The 26996-nt window shown below is 40.9% G+C and overlaps 4 protein-coding genes across 9 annotated transcripts in view; 3 read left to right on the forward strand and 1 right to left on the reverse strand.

Annotated features, from left to right (window-relative positions):
• The first annotated feature begins 48 nt into the window (after window positions 1-48).
• LOC111243076 (tectonic-3-like) lies at window positions 49-6921 on the forward strand. Of its 2 annotated transcripts, none has more exons than XM_022788127.2 (7): window positions 49-355; window positions 740-897; window positions 1143-1314; window positions 1603-1832; window positions 2406-2777; window positions 2960-3267; window positions 3601-6921. In XM_022788127.2, exons 1-7 carry the CDS (start codon window positions 49-51, stop codon window positions 3818-3820), a joined length of 1767 nt encoding a protein of 588 aa, XP_022643862.1. In that variant the 3' UTR covers window positions 3821-6921. The 2 variants fall into 2 exon arrangements, with proteins under 2 accessions (XP_022643862.1, XP_086832892.1); XM_086976766.1 differs by having other exon boundaries at window positions 1146-1314.
• Window positions 6922-7532: 611 nt separating this feature from the next.
• LOC111242934 (uncharacterized) lies at window positions 7533-23133 on the reverse strand. The gene is made up of 5 exons (XM_022787886.2): window positions 22655-23133; window positions 9833-10087; window positions 8573-8781; window positions 8177-8377; window positions 7533-7868 (listed from the first exon to the last, which is right to left on the reverse strand). The coding sequence occupies exons 2-5, from the start codon at window positions 9888-9890 to the stop codon at window positions 7533-7535; spliced, it is 804 nt and encodes a 267-aa protein (XP_022643621.2). The 5' UTR covers window positions 9891-10087; window positions 22655-23133.
• Oseg6 (intraflagellar transport protein Oseg6) lies at window positions 11595-16414 on the forward strand. The gene has a single exon (XM_022788125.2). The coding sequence runs from the start codon at window positions 11825-11827 to the stop codon at window positions 15707-15709; it is 3885 nt and encodes a 1294-aa protein (XP_022643860.1). The 5' UTR covers window positions 11595-11824; the 3' UTR covers window positions 15710-16414.
• LOC111243077 (stress-activated protein kinase JNK-like) overlaps window positions 17558-26996 on the forward strand; it is a 39816-nt gene continuing 30377 nt past the window's right edge. Inside the window, exons 1-4 of one of the 5 annotated variants that reach the window (XM_086976771.1) lie at window positions 17558-17708; window positions 18085-18110; window positions 18533-18719; window positions 19761-19915. In XM_086976771.1, the coding sequence (XP_086832897.1) occupies window positions 17669-17708; window positions 18085-18110; window positions 18533-18719; window positions 19761-19915 (408 nt within the window). In that variant the 5' untranslated portion in view covers window positions 17558-17668. Of the gene's footprint in view, window positions 17802-18084; window positions 18111-18532; window positions 18720-19760; window positions 19916-23356; window positions 24439-26996 lie in introns of those variants that run through there. The other 4 variants (XM_086976769.1, XM_086976768.1, XM_086976770.1 and 1 more) reach the window with 4 other exon arrangements.

Below are 26996 nucleotides of genomic sequence, written 5' to 3' on the forward strand. Positions count from 1 at the left end.
GGTAATATTAAATGCGTTGAAGTTACTAGCGCAGTGTACCTATCGTCGATGATGTTGTCGGGCACCTTAGGCACCGCTTTAGCTAGCGGTTCCTTAGCGTTCCTAACGATCGGCTTGTCCATGTCATCACGATCACTGGGAACTCTAGCGCAGACCACGACGGCTCCCCAAACTAGTACTTCTTACAGTAGTCAAAATGGGCAGACAAGCGGAAGCAGCTTTAAAATTTCAACCGTACCATTTCGAGCGTGTGTCAAGAGCCTATTGTGCTACTGCGACCTTAGCAATCTCTGCGATCTCGGCTGTTGTTGTGATCCTGAATGCGAGCAGACAGTAACAAATGCATTTTCCACAGGTGAGCGTGAAATGGCGTCCAAAGACGCCAATAAGAAGATGATTGCGTACGTAAAAATTTGCGATAACTTAACTGGGCTTAGCATTTTCATGAAAATCTCTTAGAATTCGCCTGCAAAACACGCTTGCTACCTGAATTGATACAGCTGTACCAAACGCTTGTCTGTCAGTGAGCGAGCCCGTGTATCTGTTTTCTATAAAATACACTTGTTTCTTGCATCTAGCTGAAGTATTTTTTACCAAGCTCTTTGTTCACTATCAGCACTCTTCATTCAAGGCTCAGTCTACAGCTGAACTTTTACCCTTAACGCGCATACAAATTAATCGACTTAACTTTGTTATGGGCAGTCAGCAGTGATTTTACTGGCACAAATTTCTGTTTCAGATTGTCCGTGTGATCTTCCTAATGAGTATGCTGTTCCCTACTGCAGCCAAAATGATATTCTTATTTCAAATCAAACGCATCTGATCAAACGGCCCATTGGAGATCTTTTCTGCATTGTGGACGAACATGTCTACAAGAAAGACACATACACCGAAGGGGTATGTAGACGGCCTATTGCGAAATCCGATGCAAAATAAACAGAAAAGGAAAAAACTGACGGCTTTGCTATAAGAGATATGAACAAATACCGCAGCACATATATATATATATATATATATATATATATAGAGTGACAAAGATTCATTTGCTTAACTGGCTGATAGTTTGCAAAAAAATCGAGCTTTTGCCGCAGAAAACTTTGAGTGCAGCAGTGTTCATGTATCTCCAATGAAATATACTACAGAAGACGCTCGCAGAGGAAGAGTTCAACCGTAGGCTGAAACACCTAGAGGCGTTGGGCGAATACGTAGCCGGAAGTGACGAAGATCACGTATTGTCATTTTCTCGCGATGGCGGGATTCGTCAGGGGAACCGTATGAAGGTGCGGCTCAGGAGCGGACAAGTGACAAACTTCGGTATAGTTCTCATTCTAACTAACTAACAAACCGGTATAGATTCTGCTGCCAAATCGAGGCTTTCCACGGTATAATATTAATAATAGATGGCTTCTACTTTATCGAAAGTCGATAATGCTGGTGGGAGGAGTTGACAGAGAGAAAATATTGATATTGAGACTAAACGTGCAAAGAACGCGATAGATAGATATACTCAGACTTCGTTTGAGCTGGAGCAGATTCGCAAGTGAAGTGTTAATAAACACAATTTAAATACTTGCCGTGTTTGTGCCAATCTTCTAATTTCAGTCATTCCCTCAGCAATTGGTGGGGATACGTGTGACACGTTAAGTTTGGTGCGTTATCTACGTCCTCGTCGCACTCGGTGCCTGATCTCATTTTCATGCGATAGCCGTTTTACGCAGATGAGTTACTTCACCGATCCAGCGTTTCTTGTAACGGAAGCGCTCTCATCAACAGTCATACCTCTCGCTTATATTTGTTTATTCAACAAAGAGTGCGCACCCCACAGTACACAGGTATAAAAAACATGGAATAAAGATAAGGCTACGATTTCCCCTAGATTAGCGACAAGACTAGCTCTTCGTTAATTATTTCTCATGATTTTTACCTATTTTTTAGGTTACGATGTTCCAAAGAAACTTTTTTTTACCTACGAACGCATTCAGTACATGCACAGAAAACCTTTTTTTATTCAGACAGGCAATTTGCGTCCATATATATGTATATTCAGGGTAAAGCAAAAGAGTTTGGACCGTTTGAAGAGAATCTCTTTATAGTTAGAGTTTTTATTTTTTCTCTACCAAACTGGGAAGAAATATGCGAATTATTGCAACAATTAGCAGAATGTTAGGGTAAATATTTTCTGTTAGATCTGTTGATTGCCTTCAGATCGTGTAGTAAGGTGTGTAAACGTTGGAACATATGCTCGTAACGTGTTTATTTAATATTTTAAAGTCGCTATTAAATAAAGGTGTATATAACATAAGTCATTACTCCTAGTTTCGGTGGCAACAGCCTCGGTTACTGTTCAATCAAGCTCACATATTCAAATAAATCTTGTGTATTACTCTTACGATTACATATTATAGGACTTGACAGTGTGCTCGTACTTCAGTCGAGTCGAGTATCGAATCGTGCACAACGGCACGCTCGGCGTGCAGGACGTTTACATTTTTGTGTACCGAAATGAGCAACTGCCCGCCCACGGAACCGTGGTCCCACTTCAAATTGACGTCTATTTCGAGACGAAACAGGACGCCGCCGTCAGACTTAACGGCGGCCCAACTCTGCGAAGTGGAAATCCAGGATACATTCCAGGGAAGCCGATATTGACAAAAAACGGCGATTCGTCGACGCGACCAATGTCAGCTCCGTTCCGCGATTGCACAGATATTGAAGGGGGAGCAGTCCTGTTCGGGGAGAACCTAAATACCGTATGCCTGTTCTCCACATGCGAAGAGGTGGTGTATGACAAGTAGAATATACTCGTATATAGCACTACGCTGTCAGATAACAAAACCTAATAAGTAACCATATGAAACATTTACATACGCATCGTTAGGCGGAAATCGACGCCAAGACGTCGAGACAGCTGTCCTGAATAGCCACAGAAGCATATAAAAGTGTTATTTATCATGCGCAGGTTCGCGATAACCTGCCCACGATGCTCGCTGGGGACGGGTACGTCGGCGCTTACGGCAGCTCTGATCCTCGAATCAATGACGATTGGGTTGTTATTGACGAGGATCCGCTGACGCCAGGCGGTGCGCAAAACAACTCGTGCAGTTTCCGCATTAATGTGCTTATTGCTTACCAGCGTACACAGTTTCGAATCAGCCCCCAAAATCGAGTTGTGTATGTGCGAGCACAATATTCCGCCCTGGAGGACTTACGGGCACTCGTCGAAATCAATGTCGACTTCGTCGATATGAGTGACGATTCACAAGTCAAGTAGGTATCCATCGTATGTTAAACGTTACCGGATTCAGCTGATTTCCTATAGTTTGCAAAACGTTATAGCCCCAAAACAACAAACGTAATCCCAACTTAGTCTATGTGTGTCTGAAGCTGGATTTCGTCAATATGATGTGAATCCTTCTACCAGATCGAGTTTCAGTGAAGTTCTCTGCTTTTTGCACTTCGACAAATGTAACGTACTGCCAAGTCTCGACGTCAAGTTAGCGTTGGAATAAGAATAACGAATGCCAAGGACCGCTACCAAGGCAGAAATTAGGTCAAATTTAAGTTATGGGTTGATGATCATCTGATTTTGTGCATTAACAGGTATGCCGGTCCACCTGTTATCGACGTGAAGCTACCTGAAGACTTCTTCTACCCGTTAACATTTGGAGCCAGTTCAGCGCGCTCGACATCGATATTTGGCCGACCTTTTTGGCTGGGACGTAAAGCCGACACTACAACATTACCGCTGCTGCCATCTATACTCTACTTTTTTATATTAACACTATTGGTATTGATCACTTCTCGTAGCATTATTACTTAATCACTGGAATACAAAGGAAGTTACTTCTACGTAGGACAACTAATGGACGTTATCGTATATGAAACTGATGGTAACAATAGCAATTAAAATAATTATCAAGGCGATACGTCTAAATATTGTCAAATATTTAAATGGATACGCGGTAGCTGTGTTTTCTTTTTGTGCTGCAGTGAAGACCGAGCTTTGTTAAGATCATGACTACAGTTCGGCTTTCAACTCGAAACTAATTTACGCCCAAATATTTTTTGTCTGCATAGAAAGCAATCCAAGTATCGATGCGCCCTGTCGTAATTCATGACGTCCTCTCATTGTATCAAAACTACGCCTTCGGTTTTCTGCTCTGGTCTTCGGACACTGGTAGAAGCTACTTTCAGCTGATTATTGGTTGCATACGCAAAGTTTCATACATTGGTCAAATATAGATGGATTCTACCACTTCGTATCAGGCATTGTCCAACTGGTTCGCTTCACAATGTCTCAAGAATGGGAAGAAAAGGACTCAAACTGGCCGTTGCGACTGGGCCGGAACTGAGGTCTAAACGAAGTCTCTTAGAGGAACTGATGGTATTTGCTTTCAAGGACACATTTTTAAAAACTAAGTAGATCGTAAATTTTGTTGACCAAACAATCAACAAGTACCATCTGTAGCTAGGGATAAGACAGAGGAGAAATTTTCGTGTTAATCGCTAAAGCTCATTTGGATACATGATAACATTTTTTTTTGCATTACATAACACCACCACCACTAAGGTTCTCGAAGTTCATGCAGAGGGGGAGAATACATTAGGTTTCAGTATCTTCTGCTTTGATCAGCAATCCATAATCTCAATGAGAACGGCGCTGAGCCTTCTCCAGGTGGCAGTAGAACCCCCATCTTTAATTTCGCACTCGAGTAAGAAAAGCTTTCTTTCCACACGGCGATCTTCATCGGAAAGCGTAACACCCGTCCGCCTTCGATGAGGTTTCATCCGTCCACGAAAAACGGGCTGATAAACATTATCATGGCTTCTTTGCAAAACGAATAGTTTGTTTTCTTGCAGATGTCAACCGTTTATCATACCTCACAAAAAAGATGATAATATTATTCTACCTCGAAATGTGAAAATATCTAGCGAAAGGATAATCGAGGCAATAGAAATCCAATAACTTCGGTGGCATACTCCATATCGGTCAATGATGAATGAGTTGTTCGATGTTGAAAATCGCATCAGCTACTGTGGCGCTTTTTTAACGACTACAAACTTTGCTTGAATACTATACAAATCCATTTGAAGAACCCAAACAACGATCAAACCGATCGTATCCATAATATGCGTTATCTTGATTTCAGTTCAGTATAATGCTTAATCTTCGACATATGTACGTACCGCGTTTCGTGCTGCGAGAAGCCGACCTTATGGCCATCAGCTTTGCTTCAGAGATTGCTTATGAGAGACTTCGTCTGCCGGTATAGGCACGTATCAATGACTTAAGGCTTAATTTTAATATAAATCTACGGCGCCACATACGAAGGTTTTAGCCGCGCTAGACGAAAGCAAAAATTACCATACTTGCACCAAATAGCTGGTACTGCATTAAGTGTGAACACAGCCAATATGTAGGCTATGTTTTTCCAGCAAATTACGGCACACGTAACTACTAAGCATGAACAACACCGATAGACATAAGATAAACGGGCAAAAGTTTCTAGCACTTTTTTTTTCATTAAATAAAGCCAAGATTAGCTTTGTTCAATGAAAAAAAGGAAAAAGGTGTGTGTATATTGCAGCCATTGCGATATACGTTTCCCAGCTGCCAAATGATTTAAAAAAAACAAAAAAAAAAAACTAAATTTGACTTCGGACAAAAATACAATTACAAATCGTAAAAAAACCTAATGTACTCAATCAGAGATGCAAAATGGGGTGAGAAAACACCTAACGAACAATGAATTTTTAGCTTTTGTTGAAAAATATGATTATCTATTTGACCTAAAGGAAAAATCTATGTGAGTTCCATGGAGTGGAATAATTGATGATGTATCATTTTTAATACAAATCGATAAGCTATACACAACACGGGATCGAGCAATAGTAATTAACTATTGTATAGTTCCTTTGTACTAGACTTCATTTTGCCTTGATCTATTATTTTATCTGGCAACATGTCTGATTTGGTCGTCATATTATGACACTTATGCTGCAGTGCAGCGATTCCGTGTTCGATTGTGCCTCGTCTGGTCTTATACTGATTATATATACACTTTCCTTAGCTGTGGTGATATCTTTCTTTAAACGACCGCCCTAAGACGCCAGAGCTTGAACGCTCGACGCACGACTGTACAAGCCATATAAATCCCTATACACGTATAAACTTAGCCACTTATTTGTAGAACTGAACGGAAGAATTAGAAGCGAAGGTGGAACACAGTTATATAGGTAATAAGCGTAAGATTACGATAGAAATCATGTAACCATTTAGAGCTGTTTTATAAAACTAATTTAAGCAACGAATTTTACAATGGGGATAGGCCTTGAATTTGGAGTCATTTCTGTATTTTTCTAGTTTCTGCACATCCGACTGACAGAAGTTCTCTACAAATGAGAAAAATTCAATTGCTACAAAGGCTTTTTGAGGAACTACGAAACTACGCTGAAAAAAAGATCTCATAAAAACACCTGGCCAGTTGTTTCGGACACATACAAGCTTATCGAGCAAAATTGTGAGAAGCTCAGTGCGGCTGATGCGTATAGCTCATCGGAAAAAATCGGCGCTCAGTACAAAAGATAACGCGAATTCTATCCACAAAGCAGATATAAGCTAACCTTTCCTGGCTGTTATTTACTGGCGATAAAGTTCGTGCTATGCTAGACTATGCGCGTCCTCGTCAATGTTCCAGAACGAATATAGTATATAACAGATTTGCCTTTTTTTTTCTCTCTTTAGCTATGCGTTACTAGGCCACGATATAGGATCAAGTCAGACATCGTTAAAGGAAGTAAGTTCTAAGTGGAATTTTGTTCGAACTTAGAATCGTTCAATGTTTTGTCATCTACGCACACTTTCTCGACCCTCTCGATTTTCTCTCATGAAATAAATAAATAAATCATAATAAATTCAAAGCGTTCCATTTGAGAGAGTTAGGTACGTTAAGTAAGACTAAACGTCAGAGGAGACGGTGAAAAACGTAAAAAGTGACTATTGGATCGTATAGTATATTTCTGGTAAATTGCTACAGGGCATCGGGATGGTTAGCGCAATACGCAGAACTAACGTTAAGGCCAATTTAAAGTTGACTACTTCTATATATCTGGGTTGAACCGTATTCAGTTATCTGTCGATTAGAGCGCCCCGTTCTGTTGACTCGAAGACGTGCCTTACTGCTAAGCGTTTTCATGCGTCCAACCTCATTCCGACGACAATACAATGCCTAAAGTATGAAATTATTGGTCGCGTATTTCGAATAACATATTTCCGAAAATTCGACATTAACGTTCCCTGTTGAAGCACCTCGGTACGACGAGGCTGAACGTAAAGAGAATCTGAAATTTCTTATTATACAATGATATAGTTCCCGTTTCTTTAGATACAAATTAGCAAACGTTATAATACAAGTAATGTCTATTGTACTCGTAAATGATAACGACGAGTCGTTGCCGCTTCGTTACCCTCTAACGGTTGCTATAGGACAAGGTTGGTTGGAAACTGAAACTGTTAGAACAAAATACATTTGTTAATAGTCTCCCATTCTAGCAGACGCATGAGAGTCTTCCTTTATTTGATGGACTTTGTTACGTCCGTTTGACACGGCGTTATTAGTTTTATCTGTGAGATTCATCAATGATTTTGCCACAACTCTACGTAGATCGAGATGAGACACCATGCTATCGATGGTCTTTCTTGCCACCGCTTCTAGTTGTAAACGAAGTATTTCACCAAATCTCTTTACGAAACGGTTAATAAACCAACGATTAATGACATTCAGTGCTGACGTTCCCGTAAAGTCGGTCAATGTCATAACCAGATTTTCCACAGCAAACTTCTCTAGTACAAACATGCTTCCGGTCATCTGTAAACATAGTTTATACACAATGGAAGTAACAAATCTCTTGTTCATTCTTGGACTTCTCACATGCTAGGCTACGTTTAGTTACTCGTGCTACTACTACTACTACTAATGATTTCGATGGCTGTTAGCGTAAACTGCAAATATTTGCGTCCCTTGTTGGAAGCATCTAACAGCACACCCTGCAACCCGATGTTAGGTTTCTAACATTTTCTACAGTTTGATCTGCATTAAACCAATGTCAAAATTAAGCTCTAAAATCAACGAGAAGCACTTATGAATGTTTCTTATCAAGCGGTGCTGTTGCTTACCGTCAAACGCATATTGAGGCTGAGCTGTTTTACGAGGACCTGTATCTGTCCCTTAAGGCGGACTCCGAGCTTCATCGCATACACTGCACGTGCCCGCACGTCGTCTACACCAAGCTTCAGGTCGATTAAGAGTTTTTTGCCATCAAAATTCATTATTGCCCCACCTGTTCGGCGCAGAGAAGCAATCCCTACTACGGTCACCTGGGACATGAAAATAGTGAAAAGAAATATGCGGATCTCCAACAAAAAGTTATGGCTGGTAAGGCCGAAAAGGTAATCGGTCATGACGCTACACAGCGCCACGAAACGATCGCGCACACATGAATATTTGCTTATCGAATGTATAGATAGTTTAGTAGATCGTTCATACTGTAATACTTTAAATGTTTGACGAACGTTTTGGATGGAGCCAAGATCAAATTGTACATCAGGCAGGGTGAACGGTTCCAGGAGAGCCACTATATCATCATCAGAGGTGATGTCAGATAGAATGTTGTCCACAAAACTATCCGCATTGCCTATCTGTTTTTCATTTAAATTTCTAAAGGCAGGTATCGAATATAGCTCAACAAATGTTGGCTGGGCCATGTCGACGGGGTGTTCACCTAGGATCATTCGAGAAAGCAAACCGAACATGATAAACTTATTTGATAAGTTCTCATCTACTATTAGTAAGTAGAATAGTTTTTGAAATGTGGTTGTCCAGCTTTATAACGTATATAAATATATATATGTGTATATATATATATATATACACACTTTAGCAGGGTATTTATTGAAATGCGTTTATCCACTTCTCTTGGTAGTGGAAAAACTTATTCTTTGAACTTATTCAAAGCGTCGTTTATGCAACCTCAGAAAAAATTAGCTATTATTTAGTCTCTACGCGTTAAACGAACTTCCACTGAAACTGAAAACTTACTTTTTATCCAAAATCGACGGTGTGCGTTACTGCATGTTTTCATGCGGCTTTTAAAAGATCAGAGAAGGATCTTCCGAAACAAGCGGAATATTCTGCTGCGACGTGGTCTTTAGTTCAGAACGCTCGGGTTTTGATACACCATTTAATTTACGTTTTAGAGTAAAACATACTCATTTTAAATCCGGTCATCTCTATAAGCAGCAATAATTAGTATTCTCAAGCCCATGCATTTTCATGGCTTTTGGCCTACGCTCAGCCTAAAATTTAATATATATTTAATATATAAATATAGCTGCTAGAAACTTCTTCATGTAACGTATTTGAGCGACACTTTAGCGAGTTTATACCTGTCAATATCACTTGACGCATAGTTACTGGTAAGAAATTATTTGTGAATTAAAAAAAAAAAACAATATTTTGAATCTGGTTTCGGATTGAAGCGCAATGAATAACGGTTATATTGAATGAACACATGCAAACGTTTCGCATTTAGATGCAATTTTATAAAGAAAACGTAAAGGAGTAAGTTTCAACATAGGTTGCCGTACCCTTTATACGTATACATTTTTTTTCCCCAAAACGTTAATTTGTAGACCTTCTCTACGGAGCTTCATTTTGAGTTACTCGCCGCTAGACTGCTAATCATTTTGCAAGAGCTACTGAATGCACATTAGGGTTTGGGCTATTACGGCTCTCAGTACTGTTTAGCTTGAACTTATCGTTAGCATACTTACTAATTGCATGATGAATCTGTACCACCGCTGCTAAAATGAACGCGAGAGGTGACATCATTTGTATAGCGCGCACTCCGATAGCTCCAGCTTCAACTGTCGGCTAGTTGACTTTTCAAGGTCTCGCGAGTCGGGGCCAGATTAACTTAATGGAATGAGTACTAGGCCGAACTTTGCACGCAGTCGCGAGCTCGAGTACACAGAATCATAATCAACAAGGGCGTTGCGTGGCCAATCGCTGGGAGCATTATCCTTAACCTGTTTTTGAGCGAAAAATAGAAACGAAAATTGGTCAACGTGAGCGCAAATTAGATAGACCTTTATGCTAAACACAAATGGGAGTCAAGACATCGTCATTAGAAAAAAACTGATCGGTTACTTGTGCCGTTAAGATATGCCTATTTGTCGTGTTTCTCAGCCATCGGGCTCATCCAGTTGGGTTTAAAAGTGGGTCTGAGTGACCTACACGTAACACATATATATAATTGTTAGAAGTATATGGGCTCCTGACATCAGCTAAAACAATGATTGATGTCGACCATCATCCGTCGGACCGAACTGAAATTGCAACGGAAACGTTTGTGCTTTGCACCCGCAGATTATCGTGTATGCGACTGTCAAAACTTTCAATGTGAAGCCATCAGACGACGCAGGCAAGTCGATTGGACATTGAAAAGAGAAACTCCCTATCTGTTACGATGCCTAAAGTTCGCCAGTGAAAATAGAGGGCGAGTCTTTTCATTTTCGTGTTAAATTAATCTGATTTGTCAGCCTACTGCCGCTGCGTATGGGGAATTTTCGGATGAGCTCAACGAAGTACTAAAGGAGTGGTTTTCGAACACAGCAGAAATTCATAGATGAAATTATGGTGTATAATACTATTCATTCATATACCGTACTTAAACAAAACCTGTTATAAAGCGACCTAAAAGCTAGATTGTGTCGTAACATAGTAGAATCGTTGCAGATGAAGACAATATCATGTCAGCAACAAGGTAAAAAAGCTATCGTTTTTAGTAAAGCCAAAGTCATTAGACCGAATTTTGCATGTATAGCCTACCGAACGAATGGCTTTTTCCACTTTAGCGAGTCTAAGTTATAATAAGCGCAGTAGTTATGAATTAGAGTTGGTGTTACCTGTTTCAATCAAGGAAGGATGAAAACATGGCCTCAAAATACTACATATTTTCTAAAATAAATAAAGGGGACTGTCGAAAGTGGACGATGGTGATACCAAAACGAATACTTAAATATACATGACAGTATAATTCGATATTCAGCGTTAAAAAAAAACGGGCTTCGTGACATGTTTTTGCTATTCAGCTGTTAACTAGTATTCATCTGTACATTTACAGTTCTCTAAATATAACTGAAAAGCATAAGTTAGTCTAAAAAAATAGAAATACAGACATTGAACTCCTCATTGTGTTTTGTCATGTACGTAATTATAATGAGGTAAGAACGTTCGGAATATATTCACATGTTACTCAAACGTCGAATAGATATATAACCTTTAAACAAAGTTTATAATTTGCTCAACTAGTTGCTCTTTATTAACTTTTCATCCCAATACAGTTCAACATCTATCTGATAACGTCCAGTTCTTCTAAATGGTGAGCGTTATTATTCAAAAGAAATCCTTGAATTAGATCAAAGGTTCATGCTAACCCTCATAGCTGTTGATAGCCCGACCCACTCTGCCCGCTCTGTTTATATAGAGAACTTGGTGTTGCTACGGTAACATTTGTCCACAGGAACATTTTTGTTTGGAGCGTACTTGAGGAACTCCATTGTTTCGCTCGCCTGTCTGTCGCTTTATTTAGCTTTGTTTCTTCTCCTATTTATTGCGTGATTCAAATGTGATAGCCCTATGGCACAAAATATCGGCCAACTACTCAGTGACACCTAGGTGATTGTTTCGGTAAGCATACCCCTCCACGAACGATACCATAGTTGTGGTAGTTGTACTTGGCATATGGGTGAAACGGCATAGTAATGGTCAACTTGAAGCCGGTGTTTATGATCCACGGTGCCAGCGGGCCCCTGTTAGCCAAATGGCAGAAGTTCAAAGCCCATTATCTGGTAACAACAGGACTCGATCAAATGGTTAATATCTACGACCGTCAGGGTGCACATGTTGACAAGATAGCGCTTGTAGGCCTGTGCTCTGGCATGGACTGGCACAAAGATGGGGATACGCTAGCCATTATTACTGATCGGTCATCGTCAATTTACCTTTGGGACGCAAATAGCCAACGAGTTTCCCAGGCAGACACCGGCATGCGGGATACCCTCACGTTTATCGCCTGGGCACAAGCAGCTGCGTTTCTCGCCGTCGGTACGTCAAAAGGCAATCTGTTGATCTTTCATTATCGAACTTCGCGAAAAGTGCCCATTTTGGGCAAACACTCAAAACGCATCGTATGCGGTGCGTGGAGTAAGGAGAGTATTCTAGCCCTGGCTGGCGACGATTACAGTCTGACTATTAGCAATCAAGAAGGCGATACCCTGTCACAAACCCCACTCAAAGCGGAACCGTCCAAGCTGAAGTTTGGCTGTAACAGCAATGCGCAGACACAAAACATGGTTTCTTGTGTGTTAGGAAAAAAAACGCTATACCTTGTCGATATATATGACTCTGAAAATCCTATTCTCTTGGGTTTCCAAGATAGGTACGGCGTGATTGTTGACTACGAGTGGAGTATCGACGCATTAATAATTTTGGGCTTCGCTGAAGGCTTCGTTGTAGTTATGTCGGCGATTCCGAAAGAGATCGGACAGGAGCTCCGTATGGTGCGCTGTCATCGCGAGGGACTCGTCCATCTAGCAATCTGCTCTGAACATTCGAAGATTGCCACTGGATCTGGTACTCAGGTGAAGGTGTACAATTCAAATGATTTCGACGATGTCGAGCAATTAATATCGACGGAGGACTCAATCGAATGGTTGCAATGGGCTGACGATGGACAGTTCCTCGCCGTTGGTACCATAACACATGTGGCCGTTTATCTCACAAAGCTGCCTGTACTGGGCGACTGCCTTGAGTCGCGGTATGCTATATTGTCATCACTGATGGAGATCACAGTTGGAGACGTGCTGGAACCAGCCTCTGAGCGCGTAATAAGAATTGATATTGAGCCACTGCATATCGCCTTGGGGCCTTGTCATGTGGCGGTAGGAATCAACAACCGTGCTATCTTATATCCGACCTCCGATGATAGGAACCGGACAACAAAAGAGTTCCTAGCAACTGTAAGGCGACTCAAACTTACCGCGGACTACGCAGTCGGTCTGCTCGATAACAAAATACAGATTATCGGCATCGACACTGATGAGGGGAAGATGTTCAACAATGCAACTTGTCTCGATATCACAGACAACTTCCTCATCTATGGCACAAAACAGGGCGATGTCGAAATGTTCTATTTTCAAGATTTTGTAAACGTCAATCAATTTCGACATTCGTGCAAGGTTACCGCTCTATTCTCACATCCGTCTGGCACGAAGATGATTCTCTTCGATGAGGAACAACAGGCATTTCTGTATACGCCTTCAGACGATCACCTAATAACGATTGAACAGACACCGCCAATAATTGAGGGTGTCCTTTGGGATCAGCAAGTACCGCATATATTTGTCGTATTCGATAGTAAGCAGTTCTATCTTTTCTCACACACCCGGGAGGAAGTGACACTCGCGGACAAAATCAAAATTCCGTCCGGCATCAAACCTCTGGTTATGGCCGACGGAATCCTAACATGTCAGACTCAGAATGGTAAGAGTACGACATTCAATAGTCAACCTGTTGACAGGACAGTATCGGGTCAGGCACTGCTCAAGAACAACTTGAGAAGCGCCCTTAAATTGCGAAAGTTTGATGATGCGTTTAGTATTTGCGACAGTATTAACCATCCGGACGAATGGACGCAGTTGGCTGTGGCGGCCATGGACGATCTGAACATTGATATGGCGATTAAGGCCTACAAGAGGGCAGGCGACCTCGGCATGGCGTGGAGCCTCGAAAGCGTTCGACATGTTGAGGATATCTACGAACTGGAAGGATATATGTCGCTATTTCGCAACGAATTCGACAAGGCGCAAGAGTTCTTCGTAAAGTCAACTAACCCCAAAGCGGCTCTTCAAATGCGTCGCGACCTGCTTCACTGGGAGCAGGCGTTACAATTGGCGAAACATATCGCCCCGGAAGAAATGCCGTATCGGGAGTACGCTCAACAGCTTGAGCTTGTCGGCGACTATAACAATGCACTGTTGAACTATGAAAAAGGTTTGGAAAAAGGTGACGAATATTGCAAATGGGGAATTGCTCGGACTTCGGTGCGGTGCGGTGACTCGCGAAAGGGTGTCGAAATGGCACTAAAGATTGGCGACAGAAGACTGGTGAAGGAATGTGCCTCTATCCTCGAAACGAATAAACAAACCCTGGAAGCTGCCGTTCTGTTTGAGAAGGCCAAATACTTCGAAAAGGCTGCGGCACTATATGTGAAGGCTAAGAGCTGGGGCAAAGTTGGCGAGCTTTTGTCACACGTCACATCGAACGCGATTCTCCTGCAGTACGCCAAATTCAAAGAAAGCGAGGGAAGCTACAAGGAAGCTCTGGAGGCATACGAGAAAGCTAAGGACTATGACAGCATCATTCGTGTCGAATTACGCCACGGAAACAATCTGGATCGGGCAGCCAAGCTAGCACGCGATACCCGTTCTGTTCAAGGGGCAAAACTCGTGGCAGAATATTTTCAGGCACAAAATGACATATCATCAGCGATCGAGTTTCTTGTCTTCTCGAATTGTTCCGAAGAGGCATATGCTCTCGCGTGCAAAACGAAACAGATGGAGTTATACGCCAGCGTGGCTGAGAACGATTACGAAAGAATCGCTCAGTATTTTGAGGAGGAACGCGATAATCTCAACGCAGGAAAGTACCTCTCGAAATGCGGTCAGTACCACAAAGCGTTCAAATATCTGATGAAGGCCGCTGCAAATGATAACACCGAAGCGATTGAGATTGCGGTTGATACAGTTTGTTTCGCGCAAGACAAGGAGTTAGCGACGAAGCTGACAAATTTTCTCACTGGTGAAACTGATGGCATTCCCAAAGACCTCCGCTACCTGTGCAGGCTGTACATCAATGTTGGCCGATACAACGACGCGGCGAAAATTGCCGTCGTCATCGCAGAAGAGGAACAGGACTCAGGCAACTACAAGCTTGCTCACAGCATACTTCTGAGCATGCACAAGCAACTAATGGACAACGAAATTAATTTTCCACTCGAACTCATCAATTCTTTACACGTGTTACACAGCTATATTTTGGCCAAGATTCACGTAAAACGTTCCGATCACCTCCGAGCCGCAAAACTACTAATGAGAATCTCCAACAATTTAAAACGATTCCCAAGTCACGCCGTTAAAATTCTTACGTCGACGGTGATCGAATGTCAACGCGCTGGCTTAAAGGGTTGCGCATACAGCTACGCGACAGTGTTGCTTCGATCAGATTATCGAGATCAGATCGAGCCGAAGTATAAGGATAAAATAGAGGCCTTAGTTAAAAATGCTACAATTCGTCAAGCTGAAGCGGATGAGCGCTCGCCATGCGAGAAGTGTGGTGAACTGTTATCCAACTATCTATTGAGTTGTACCGAATGTAAATGCCCACTCGGCATGTGTATTGCCAGCGGACGGCATCTGTCTGGCCGTGGCCAATATACATGTCCCCATTGCCACTTTGTCGCGTTCACTGGGGAACTAATGTTGCTGTTACACGATATCGGCATGATTTGCCCGATGTGTGAGGGCGAACTCAATTTAGACCAAGTTATTGCTCCAGCAAACAGCGAACAGGTGCCGGCAGAACGATAAGAAGCATTTAATTTCTACTTTAAACGATTAAGTCTTCGAAAACGAGACAATACAGTTCGATACAACCGATCATAATAGCAACGAATCCGAGATGATAAGCCTAATGACGAGGAGGTCAAATTTGGTTGACTACTTTGACCGTGTTCAGTAGCACGTGCTCGTAAAAATTAAGCGTGTCTATTTATTCTATTGTTATATAAAATAACCTTTTATTCCGACGCTATGAAGCTACCAGTACACAGTCAAGGTTATTTACTAAGGCTTTAGTGCAAGTAAAATTGTATTTATATTCAAATCTAGATTTAAAGAAAATACGTAGGGCGCGACTATTCGAAAACATGCGCCTGTCCGTCAACAAGTTGGTCACGCTTTCGGCAATATGCTAAATGGATCATGCTAAAGGACAAGTTGTCTTTTATTTTATTATTTGCTTTTCCTATACTCCTCATGAGATATTTTTACTCGAAGTACATACTGAAGCATCAAATTCTCCACTGCAGAGAAGTCTAGTTTGATACCACAGATAGATAATAAAAGATATTAATGTCGAATTTGGATTTTGCCGCGTGCTAGATTAGCAGAGGAAAAAGCCGTTCTAAAAACTATCTAATTCAATAGGATATAATAAATTCAATAGGATTTTCCTTAATTCAGTGCTTTTTAATCTGCAAGATCTGGATTATGGTTTAACGGTATATTCTGGATAGCTTACCCTGCACTCTCGAACGTCTCAATTGATTGTAGTAGAATAATAATTAAAAAAGCTCATAAAACAAAAACCATAGGTTTAAGTTTACTACTATAAATAAGCGATCCCTGCATGTGTTGAGATCGTTCCGCGGATGTATTCGAATCGCAAAAAAGATTTAATTCCAACTGTACAAATCATTCTGTATTTGCTGATCGTAGTTTGTGGTTTGTACTCAGTCTCAGCTCCAAACTAGTTAATGCCATTAAGAGCTGCGTCAGTCATGTTCACGGTATCGGTCAACGTCTATGGCGCGCTTGCTAACTGCTACCATAGAAACATTTCGGCTGCTACAAATATGTATTACCCGTACGCCTGCTGAACGTACCGGGGTAGCTCCTTTCCACTGCTTCCGTCTAGGGATGCGGAACTAAATAAGTTTTGCATATTGATATTTAGTTTTATTACGTAGCTCAGTATAGTATTTTCCATTCCGCATTTAAGGAACTAAGAAAAATTTTAGCATCACTGTTATTAGTATACTGGTTGGGGTAAAGAAGTTTAATATCTAGCGGTGATTGGATGCTATGGTATTTGCCATGTGCTCAGAGGGCGGCAAACGAAAACGGAGAATGACTAATAATTATGCTATGACTGCAGAGTGCTAGTCAATTTCGGTGATAGATCCAGAGGAAAAACACAGATTTACTGCTGAAATCAGCTGTTGAGTGGTCGGAAGTTGTTCGATTCCTCCTTCTTTTAATAGTATCCGACTTGCATTTTTCAAATAGTTATTCTTTTTTCCTGTTGAAAACGTCTAACCTATTATGCAATAGGTCTTGCGAACCTGAACCTTGCTTCTTAACATTATGGGTTGTACTCGTACAATGCTATTTGTACTATTGACCAAAACAGAGTTAGTTCTCTAGAAGTACTAACTTTCTTCAACCTTTTCCTTGTCGACCATTCGGCAGATATAACAAATCCTATATCAGATCTAGCTCGACATAAGATACCGATATTGTTTTTCGATCATTTCTTTGACTCATCACATAATCTAGGGTATAAAAACCTAACAAAGAAGCATGGCGGGACATATTTGCTGTGTTTGTGTTAGATGACGTCTGTTGTCATGACAGCCGGCCAGTGAGCTTCATAGGGAAGTGTGGAGCTCGGGGTTCGGTGGAGTGAGCGCCCACGAATCCACTAACAACTGAATCTCCTCCGATCATCGCCTGCTGCTGCTGCTGCTGCTGGCGTAGTGCATGTGAATGAATAACAGATGTCGCTGGCTCAGGCCAAATTACAAAGGTGTGCACTGAGTTGGCATTTATACGAATTATTTTGTTTGACGGCGTGCTATTTTCTGACATTTCCCTAGCTGATTCATCATGGGCGACAAAGGTTTGTAAATTTAGAGTGGTAGAGGTAGAGGTAGAAATAGAAAGTAATAGAGAGCATTGCCTAGAGAACGAACGTTGCTATTTCTCTATTCTGTGGAAACATTGGCAATTGTTAAAAAATCGATTTTGTACTTGTTGCTTGGTGTACTTACACGAGCAGTTGCCATCAGTTTAAGCTAATAATATCGATAGCGACAAAAAAAAAAAACAAAAACGAAAATTAAATACAAGCGTGTGAAACTTCGTGAAGATATCCTCAACCAGCCTTGTGTAATTTTTTTCAGCCAAGGGAGCACCGCATCAAGAAATGGTTAGTAACCCACACAAAACTGATAATCTAGACATCCTTTAGTATTATCTATTCATACAATTCAAACGTCAATGCTGGTTTAGGCATACGGTTTTTGTTTACTGTGTGATCAATCGCCCAAAGTTATATGAACTTGTGCTTTAAAGTAAAGAGAGTAAATGTGAAAATATACAGTTTATTCATGAGATCACTATAGATTTCAATTATCCAACCATAAACATTATATTAGTCTACTTGTTTGACACTTGAAATACACATAGTTTGGCCTTCGTTTGTCGGTACATCTTGTCTAGCTTGCTGAACGTCAAAATTTTATAGAACGAATTGTGGAGAATTTCAGCAGACTACACACTTGTAATTCTAAAGCCATTTAAATACTGAGCTATCTGTGCGTTGGTTCATTTTTTTAATGTTTATTCCAGCTTTCGTCGCTGCCGTTGGCTATTTTGCTTCACTATGGCCGTATTGTGTATTTTGCGTTTTCCATGGTACAGGTCTTGAGCTTCACGTTTAAGGGGCTTCGTTTACCGTATCCGCCAAACAATTTGCTTACCGAAGTTTCCCTACTTCTCTTTCAGACGCCACTAGAAATAATTCGGTTAAAGCTAGGTGAGTGTGCACAATAGAGTTTTTGAGTGTTGAACCGCGCGAATCTCAGGGTTCTCACTAATTAATGGCTACTTAAAAACTGCACGAGAGTTGGCCGTAAAGTTCCGGTGATGGCCAACGCGGCCGCGGGGCTGGCAGCGTACTGTCGGTCCTGTGTTTCATAGGTTTTCGTGGGCAGCTTTCCATAAGTCGTACGTTCAAGCCTAAATATACGCACGAACATTTTTAGGAAGATCTTGTTAGCACGAGCTATTTCCACTGTGAGAAGAGAATGTGATAGTAGTGGCGAAGAACACATAGAGGTTTATCGGCTACGAAACCGAGCTGACGTTATTGCTTTAATAGTGGTGAAGAATTACGAGGCATCCCAGAATAAGGCTTGGTAGGAAGGACTTTTCGGAAAGACACACTTATAGTTAATCCTCAAGTAGATGCTGATCTTTATGTAAACCCTTATCGTTTGCCTATTCACGGAATTTCAGTTTAATTCATAGATTCTCTCACTAAAACGAAAGCACTCATTAGTGGTAAATAGAAAAACTTAAGCGATTTATTATGTGTTACGAAATAAATAGAGCTATTAAGGCACTCGTAATGAGCCATGTATTAGTCGTATTCAATTAGCATTGGTTACGCATATGAACCCGCTTTATTTTGCTTAAGCCCTTCCGAACAGAAGAAGGCAGTCAAAGGGTACAGAGACGCTTCTGTATGAAGTTCGAGGTTTCAAACTCAAGCCCTGGCATAAATGTCTCCTAAATTCAAAGCACTGCTACAGATGTACTTAGTTAAATGGATGAGAAAATGACGAAATGAAGAATCGGTGCTAGCTACAATAAATAAATAGGAAGTCCGATTCTTAATCCACTAATTCTAGACCTGCAGAGGGACATTCGTTCTCGTCGAGCTTTTAGCCTATGAGTTTAATATTAATAAACTATTTTTCAGACGGCCTCGATGGGTAGAATAAAAAAAGCTAAGTTATTGAAGTTTAAATAAAACAATATAGTCAGCACTGTGTCATTATTTTATTATTTTTAGGAGAACGCGGTAACCTGTCAGAAGAAGCTCTGCCATTGCTCTTAAGCTGTTTCCTGTCTGCACCAGCGATCCTAGCTGCGCTTTACTATGCCCTATGGCAAACGTTTGTGTTGCGGCTTGACGTGGTCGTCTCATCGATACTGATATGCTTTCAGGTAGCCCAAACCGTAATTGCGCTGGCAACAGCTGTTTCTTTTGGACGAGCTCACAAATAAGCCAAATAAATTTCTTGACGTATAGATATCTGAAGATATATAATTTTTTCGCGCCGTAAAGTAACCACGGAGTTGGAATATGGCTATGAATGAATGCAGCCTCCGGTAAAGGACTGTGGTATGGATAGAAGTTGAAGTTTTGCTGTCGAACTCGACCCAGAATAACGAACTTATGTGGATATCGAAAAATTCTATTAAGTCTTGTATTCACACAAATCATCCAGTATTCCTACGCCGTTGATAGAACTAAACATTTCAATACGACACCAGCCCGTGGCGAATTTCCGAAAGGTGAACTTAAAAATTTGCTTCTTCAAACTCCAAATGTAGACTATTTATGATAATAATAATAATAACATTAAAACGTTCATTAAACTGTTCACATGCGTAACTGCGATTAAGTTTATTTTCGTACTCTATAGTATATCTGCTTATATTATCAGTAATCTATGTAGATCACTCAGAAAATCATAATTATGACCTAGCAACCCTTATGTAAGCTCCTTATAGTATAATTTACAAGTAGTGAATGCCACCTAACCTAGAGATGCAACTAAATTTAAATTGAATTTTCAACAGCACTTGGTTCGTGAATATTCAGGCCGTGTATTTGTTCCTTCATGCACGGAAGGCTCACCGTAGCTATGCTCCGGTGCACAAAGCCATTACCGACAGGGTTAACAATGACGTTACCCGGAACTCGCGTAACGCTTGCTCATAATTTGGTGTCGAAAACCTTTGAAATAACGAATCTTGTTGCCTGAGCCCAGTCAGAGCGTTTTCTAGCCGCCTGAACATTTCGTCGCCGTCATCATTTCTATCATCATTGTCATATTTACCAATCGTATTTTTTACGACTGACTAGCATGGGGTGGTGGTTTGGGAATCTTTTAGATGGTGGCCAAGTCAGCAGGACCTAACGTGGTCTCAAAATCACTAAAGAGTTTGCATAATACGTTAGCGACTTGAATAGATTACGATCACGGACGATGAGGACCGGTGCGAATCCGGAGAACGAAGATCAAGGTTTATCTTTGAAAAAAAAAAGGAATCGTACGCCTTCTTTCTCCTATTTCACTATCTGCTGCCTATTAAATGAGCATGAAACATAGCTCCTAAGTATCAAATTTGTAATGGGTTATTTTTACCGATGTCTCTATTCTGCTCAGATTTTTATTCGACAACTCCCTGTTAAAAAAACAAAAAAGAGTCGACGTGCCGTTTGCGCTGTGCTGGTCAGATTTGATCACGACTGCTGTTGAGCCTGCGACATGTTAACTGGGTTCCTTCCAGCTGTGTTAGAATACCCCATTTTGTAATCTCATTACGGATGTAAAGGTGCCGATGCTAAACGCAGCAACCACGCAAATTAATATAGTTCACAGAGTTCGAGAATAGAGCCGGTTCGCCACAAACGTTACTTACGAGGTCGCAATAACGACCACCGACCCCTTGACGGAAAGTCCTGAGATGACAGAGTCAGGACGCTAGGCCTTCCTGCAAAAGTCGGTCAAATACGAGCATGAATAGAAAATCGTGGCAAAGCAAATTATACACGAACAAAAACTGTAGAGGCACCACGTCGGAGTGCTGCTTGGTCAGTATCGTTTAAAGTTATGCATGGAACTTTTTTGTAGAAGCATCGTCAGTTTAAAATTGTCGTGGTAATAGAAATCAGCTAGCGGTCAATGCCAATATGTCAGACGGCCTACGATAATTCCTTTTATTAATAATAACTTTTTCTGATTAGCTAAGTTTTATGGCGTTTGTTGCTATTGATTTCAAATGCCTGCCACACTAGATACGATCGAAAATAAAAAAAAAAGTGTAATGTAAAAACATCTTGACAAATGATCAGAAACGTAGTTAATGGTACATTCTACTTACGAAATTTTACGAAAACTTATCAGGCCTCGCGTAGAAGTTGAACGTCTTAAACTTCAGTATAAATATGAAATAATATTAGAGACAGTGAATCTTTGAACGGTAGGACCCAAATAGCCTAGTAAACGACTAAGAGCCTATTCTAAATCAACATAATTATATAGTTTTACCTGTGTCTAGACATTGTAATAAAGACTGATTAGTTAGTCGTACGTTACTGTACTGTTTAAATACACTTCGCATATCGTTGAACCGTTTGATTTATTTAAACGTTATCTTGAACGATATCGATCTAAAAGACGTCCCATGTACCAGAGTTTGCAATATCGGACGCAACCTTCTAAAAACGAGCTGATTCATGGCAATCGATCATCAATGAGTTTATCATTTCAATATAAATAAAAACAAATTAATCTTCTTCATATCATAGATCAGTGAAACTAACAATAGTTTCGTAGCCGATGAGTAAAAAGAGCGTCAAACTTATGTCCAGCCATTCACGCAAAGCAAGTTCATGCTCACAGACGAATAGTAAGCATTTATTTTTTGCTATTGATTGACGGATCAAGCCATTATGGTCATATTGGCTAAAAAAACGATATACAATATCACCGTGTCTGTCACGAGCTTACCATCACTGGGTTTGAGCTACGTGAGTCAGACAAATATCGGCGTCAAAATTTGTCTAACAGCGGCATGTATTGAAATTGACTTAAACTTGTTTCCGTACGAACAATTTCCTCCAGCCAATAATCCATCTTATCAGTAATAAAATTAACACATCGCTAAGCTCACATTGTAATCACACCGCAGTCTCCCCTTCGCGGGAAGCCTTCATTGTATGCCCCTGAGGCCGCCCTGTCGATTTTCTATTTTCGCCATCCAGCCAACCTTCGCCGTAGTGTTTCATTGTTCCGTAAATATTAAGAATATCTTCAAGCGCCCTAATATTTACCACTATAGTTTATATTCGTTCTACACACCACATTCTGACACATGGCCAATTGTCAATCGGGCAAGGTTTTAATACCAGAAGGTAGATAACGAGTCCTTGGTTTCTATTATCTGGCATAATAATCTCTTTTCCCTTATTTTCTACACAGTTGCTAACTCACAGCCGATCAGGCCAGTACTTGTTGATTGGACACGCGCCTGTTTTTCTTTTCTTTTTATTATGTGAAATGAATAAAGAACAGTGCGTACTGCAGAACTGTCGGCAATACAAATGGCAGACAGCATCTGGCCGGCCTTGTCTGTGTTGTGCCTGTTTCTATGCTGTTCTCTACTCGGTTCTCATTTGCCCGTTTGTGTCTATCGCAGAATCGCCTGGCAGCAACAGTGTCAGCGAGTGGCCATGGTAGCGATAGACCCGATGGGCCCTTATAGGGCGGCCCTCCTCACCAACGCCATCCTCGCTGCTTTAACGACCGAGCAGTTTTAAGCGTTGTTTTGCTACCGCTGTTGCTCCGAGAAGATTCCAAATAGACGCGTTTGTTCTATGAGGGTTGGCTGAATAGCCACTTGACTGTATCGCGTTACCGAAAGCGTCGCTGCAATTCAGCCCTTAGCCATTACAAACGACACGAGGCATCAGTCCGTAGCAAAATAAGCACTACCAATGACGACAGACAGAGGCATCTGCGAGGACGTACGAGTACCTCGGCTCAGTCGGGCGTCACCGGCAGCAACGGGGTAGCACGAACCAGTTTAAGAAGTCAACCAATATGGATGTAGTGTAGACTATGTGCTTTGGTAGTAAATCATTTGATCGAGAAAGACGGAAGCTACTATTAAAATTTAGGTCGGCATCATGGTCCCCGAAAACGTGTCTAGGTGATTGATACTGGGATCCCGTGTACTCGGGCACAGGCGATTTCGTCAAGCTAACTGTTACGGAGTCATTGTGAAAATCTTGAGTTGATCGGCGCCATCATCTAAGCTTAGAAGTTGCGCCAATTTTAATTTATTGATCTGTCATGTGAAGAAAAATAGTGAATCGGCGATAGTCTATGTATGTTCAATTATTATACATTCGTGCCGTGTTTCAGTCAATTTTCATCGAAGTTTGCCATTCAGGCAAACGCCAAGCTTTTAACGAGCTGAGAGTTCATTGTGTGTGAATGTCGTTAATCTGGAACTGTTACGTGAAAAATTTATGATGATGACGCAAATTTCTATCGAGAGATGATCTTCACACGCTAGAAATAGTTGTCGTGTTGACAATACAGTGGTGGTCCTTCCGTTGGCTACTACCCTACAACTGCCAATCGGAGAATTCGGTAACAAAGTCTCAGAATTAACGCAGCCCGGCCAAAAGTCTCGAAAAGCACAGAAGGCTCCTGCCCAGCCGAGGCTGTCTCTCTGCGTTAGGACAAGTGGGTAGGAACAGTTAGGCTTTTGCAATCGGTTCTACGTAGGTAAAACTCTACACGGCTCAACGACCGGTCCTTCGACCAGCTTCTGTTTCGAAGACATCACCTGTAGTTCGAGCTCGCCCGAGAACGAAGCCAACTTACAGGTGTTTTCTCAGGAACGTTCAGGACAACATCTTGTATTTTTACAAGGACAACGAAACTATGGTGAGGAGCAATGACAGCAATAGTACCGAAACGCACTAATGCATGGTAGTGGCACTAGCCTGATATTACTGATTGGTGATCATATTCATATCATAGTACTAGATGTTACTGTGAGCAAACATGCGCTTTATGGAAGTGGAAACAAATCCTGTGTAGGATTAAGCTTAGATCCGGGATGTGTGTGCGTGTATAGATCACTCCAAGCTCAGCCGACTGCCTTTTCAGACGAACCTGTTACTCTTTACCAAACTAAACGTTGTCAGAAGGACATCAGTGTGTGTCCATAGCATACAGCATCTGTAGTATCATTAATATATCTCGTAAATAGAAGGTTTTACGAGACCTTACTGTTTGTTGGTGAAAAGCAAATAAATAGGGTCATATCGGACAGCTATACACTAGCATTTTTGACCTACTTTTTAAAGGAACTTCATTCTTCATTTGGGCAATCGTTCCAACGAGCTCATTATGCACCTGAGTTTGCACTCTCTAAGTTCCATCTATTCTGTCCTTGTTTTTCGCTTACTCGTCTAATCCAACGTATGCTGATCCTAAGCTGAATGGAGGTTATCTGACCTTTAAACCTAAATTAAGTCCCGAATTTAAGGAACAAAGTGAATACTTACTTTTTTTTTTTTTCTAACCTAGTTACTTTGAAGGATGTATTAAGAAACTGGAATCCAGTTGGAAACAATAGGACAATATTAAGAATACAAAGAAAACAGGACAAATATTAAGAAACAAAGGCCTAACAATGATTATCGACATCACTTGCACCGATATAGCACAAACACAAGATCTATTCTTATCGGTCTTGCTCGTATCTCAGTATAAGTTTATTTGTATGTACTATATATTACCACATGTAACTCTACAGAAGCTGGCAGAATGTTTACGTTATTATCAAGTAACGTTAGTTATTGGGCAGTCTGCCTGTAGCACATTTTACTTTTACTTACTCTAATTGTCGTAAACAGTGACTCTAAGCACCAGCTGTGGCCTAATAGTTCGCATAAAAACAGCATTCTAGATAAGTTAGCGTCAACTGGCGATGAGCTCAGGCATCTGTCATAATACTCTATTAGTGGAGTCAGAAAGAAATACTACGTGTCCGATATCGGAATCGAGCTCGGAACGAGGATTCTAGATCTCCTAAAAATAAGAGAACTGAGACTTGAGATAAAGTCTATTTAGAGATAAGTTCAAAACTTATGCCGTAGAGACAACAAATCAGGGGTAGATCTAATGCGTTCGTAAGTGAGGTTTTGGCCTATCAGATATCTATTTCACTGCTCGAAAAAATAACACTTCGATATTTTGAAAGTTATTTAGCCAATTTCGAAACGGAATTGCATAGCGGATGTCTTTACTTGAACTCAAGCGTTGTAGTTTTGTTGCGCACGCAAAACAATTTTTTGAGCGAGCTAAGTTGAAAGAAAAACAACGAGATCTATGGCTCAGTTCCCTTTATTAGGGACAATATTTTTTCTTCTTGGATTTGGCCTACACCTTTATTTGATCTAGTAGTAAATTTTCAGTACTACGTACAGGGACCGGAGCGGTTAGTCCTGTTTACTAAGATAAGCGATACACTCCGCACCGCCCGCATAACGTGACAATAAACCGCTGTCAAAAGTCGATAAATATACAAATATAACTAACTACAGAAATATATATAACAATGTCCTATATTCACTAAGTTTGTCCGACAAATTTTTACTAGGCATTTCACGATGCGTGTTAACGACTTCTATAGCTATAGGGTGACATTACTATCATGGGTCTCTCGTCATTGGCGTCAATGGGTCGCAAACAGGCGATGATACATCGAATACCTCGTTGTCAAAGGAGCTGATTTCTATACAGTATATTATTATAGCGGTCTGTTGATTCTGAAATATACGCATTGTTTATAGACATGGGGCCGGCAGATTTCAAAACAAACTCACATGTATGATCGGTGTTATTTGGCACGTTTAGGTATTAGTTGCACAGAAACAACTTTATGAAGTTCTCAATGTTAGGATGAGTGATAAGTTAAATCTATATATTTGCCGGTCGTAGTCGATGCAGTAGCTGGACTGTACTGCAAAAATTGTTTGAAGCGAGCGCATTAAAATGCAGTTTTTGTCACCGAAGACCATTCCAACTACTGGCCAATGTACACAAAACGTATGTATGCCTCTCCGCTGATTTTTCATGTCGCACGAGTATACATACGAAAGGCCAGGAAATCGATGCTATTATGCCGTCTATAGGCCTAAGCGACAAGGCACCGTTTAAACCGCTAAAGATATAAGCGCACTTCTGACGAACTTACTATTAAAAAAAGCAACTGAAAACATGAGTTGCTTTAAGTCGAAGTTATTATCCAGAAGAATGCTACAAAGCAAAAAAAAAACCAAAGCAAATTATCTTGTTGAACAATACCCGTGTATTCTTGAACAATCGATATAGATAGCTGCTTTTGTTATAGGCAGATGCTATCAGTCGAACGAAAACACCGACTTGTGATTACTCTAATCGGGATAAGCGTACCTTTGAGACACGGAAACAAT

This window comes from Varroa destructor, unplaced genomic scaffold (genome assembly GCF_002443255.2).
Source record: "Varroa destructor unplaced genomic scaffold, Vdes_3.0 BEIS01000001.1, whole genome shotgun sequence".
Classification (NCBI taxonomy): domain Eukaryota; kingdom Metazoa; phylum Arthropoda; class Arachnida; order Mesostigmata; family Varroidae; genus Varroa; species Varroa destructor.

Bases quoted from the DNA above. Each gene is read 5' to 3' on its own strand.
- LOC111243076 (XM_022788127.2), top strand. From the start codon at position 49: ATGATGTTGTCGGGCACCTTAGGCACCGCTTTAGCTAGCGGTTCCTTA. The intron at 2,778-2,959 runs GTGGTGTATGAC...TATCATGCGCAG, and splicing joins TGTTCTCCACATGCGAAGAG to GTTCGCGATAACCTGCCCAC. The intron at 3,268-3,600 runs GTAGGTATCCAT...GTGCATTAACAG, and splicing joins AGTGACGATTCACAAGTCAA to GTATGCCGGTCCACCTGTTA.
- LOC111242934 (XM_022787886.2), bottom strand. From the start codon at position 9,890: ATGATGTCACCTCTCGCGTTCATTTTAGCAGCGGTGGTACAGATTCAT. The intron at 8,782-9,832 runs GTAAGTATGCTA...GAATGATCCTAG, and splicing joins ACAGATTCATCATGCAATTA to GTGAACACCCCGTCGACATG. The intron at 8,378-8,572 runs GTTCGTCAAACA...TTCATGTCCCAG, and splicing joins ATCTTGGCTCCATCCAAAAC to GTGACCGTAGTAGGGATTGC.
- Oseg6 (XM_022788125.2), top strand. From the start codon at position 11,825: ATGGTCAACTTGAAGCCGGTGTTTATGATCCACGGTGCCAGCGGGCCC.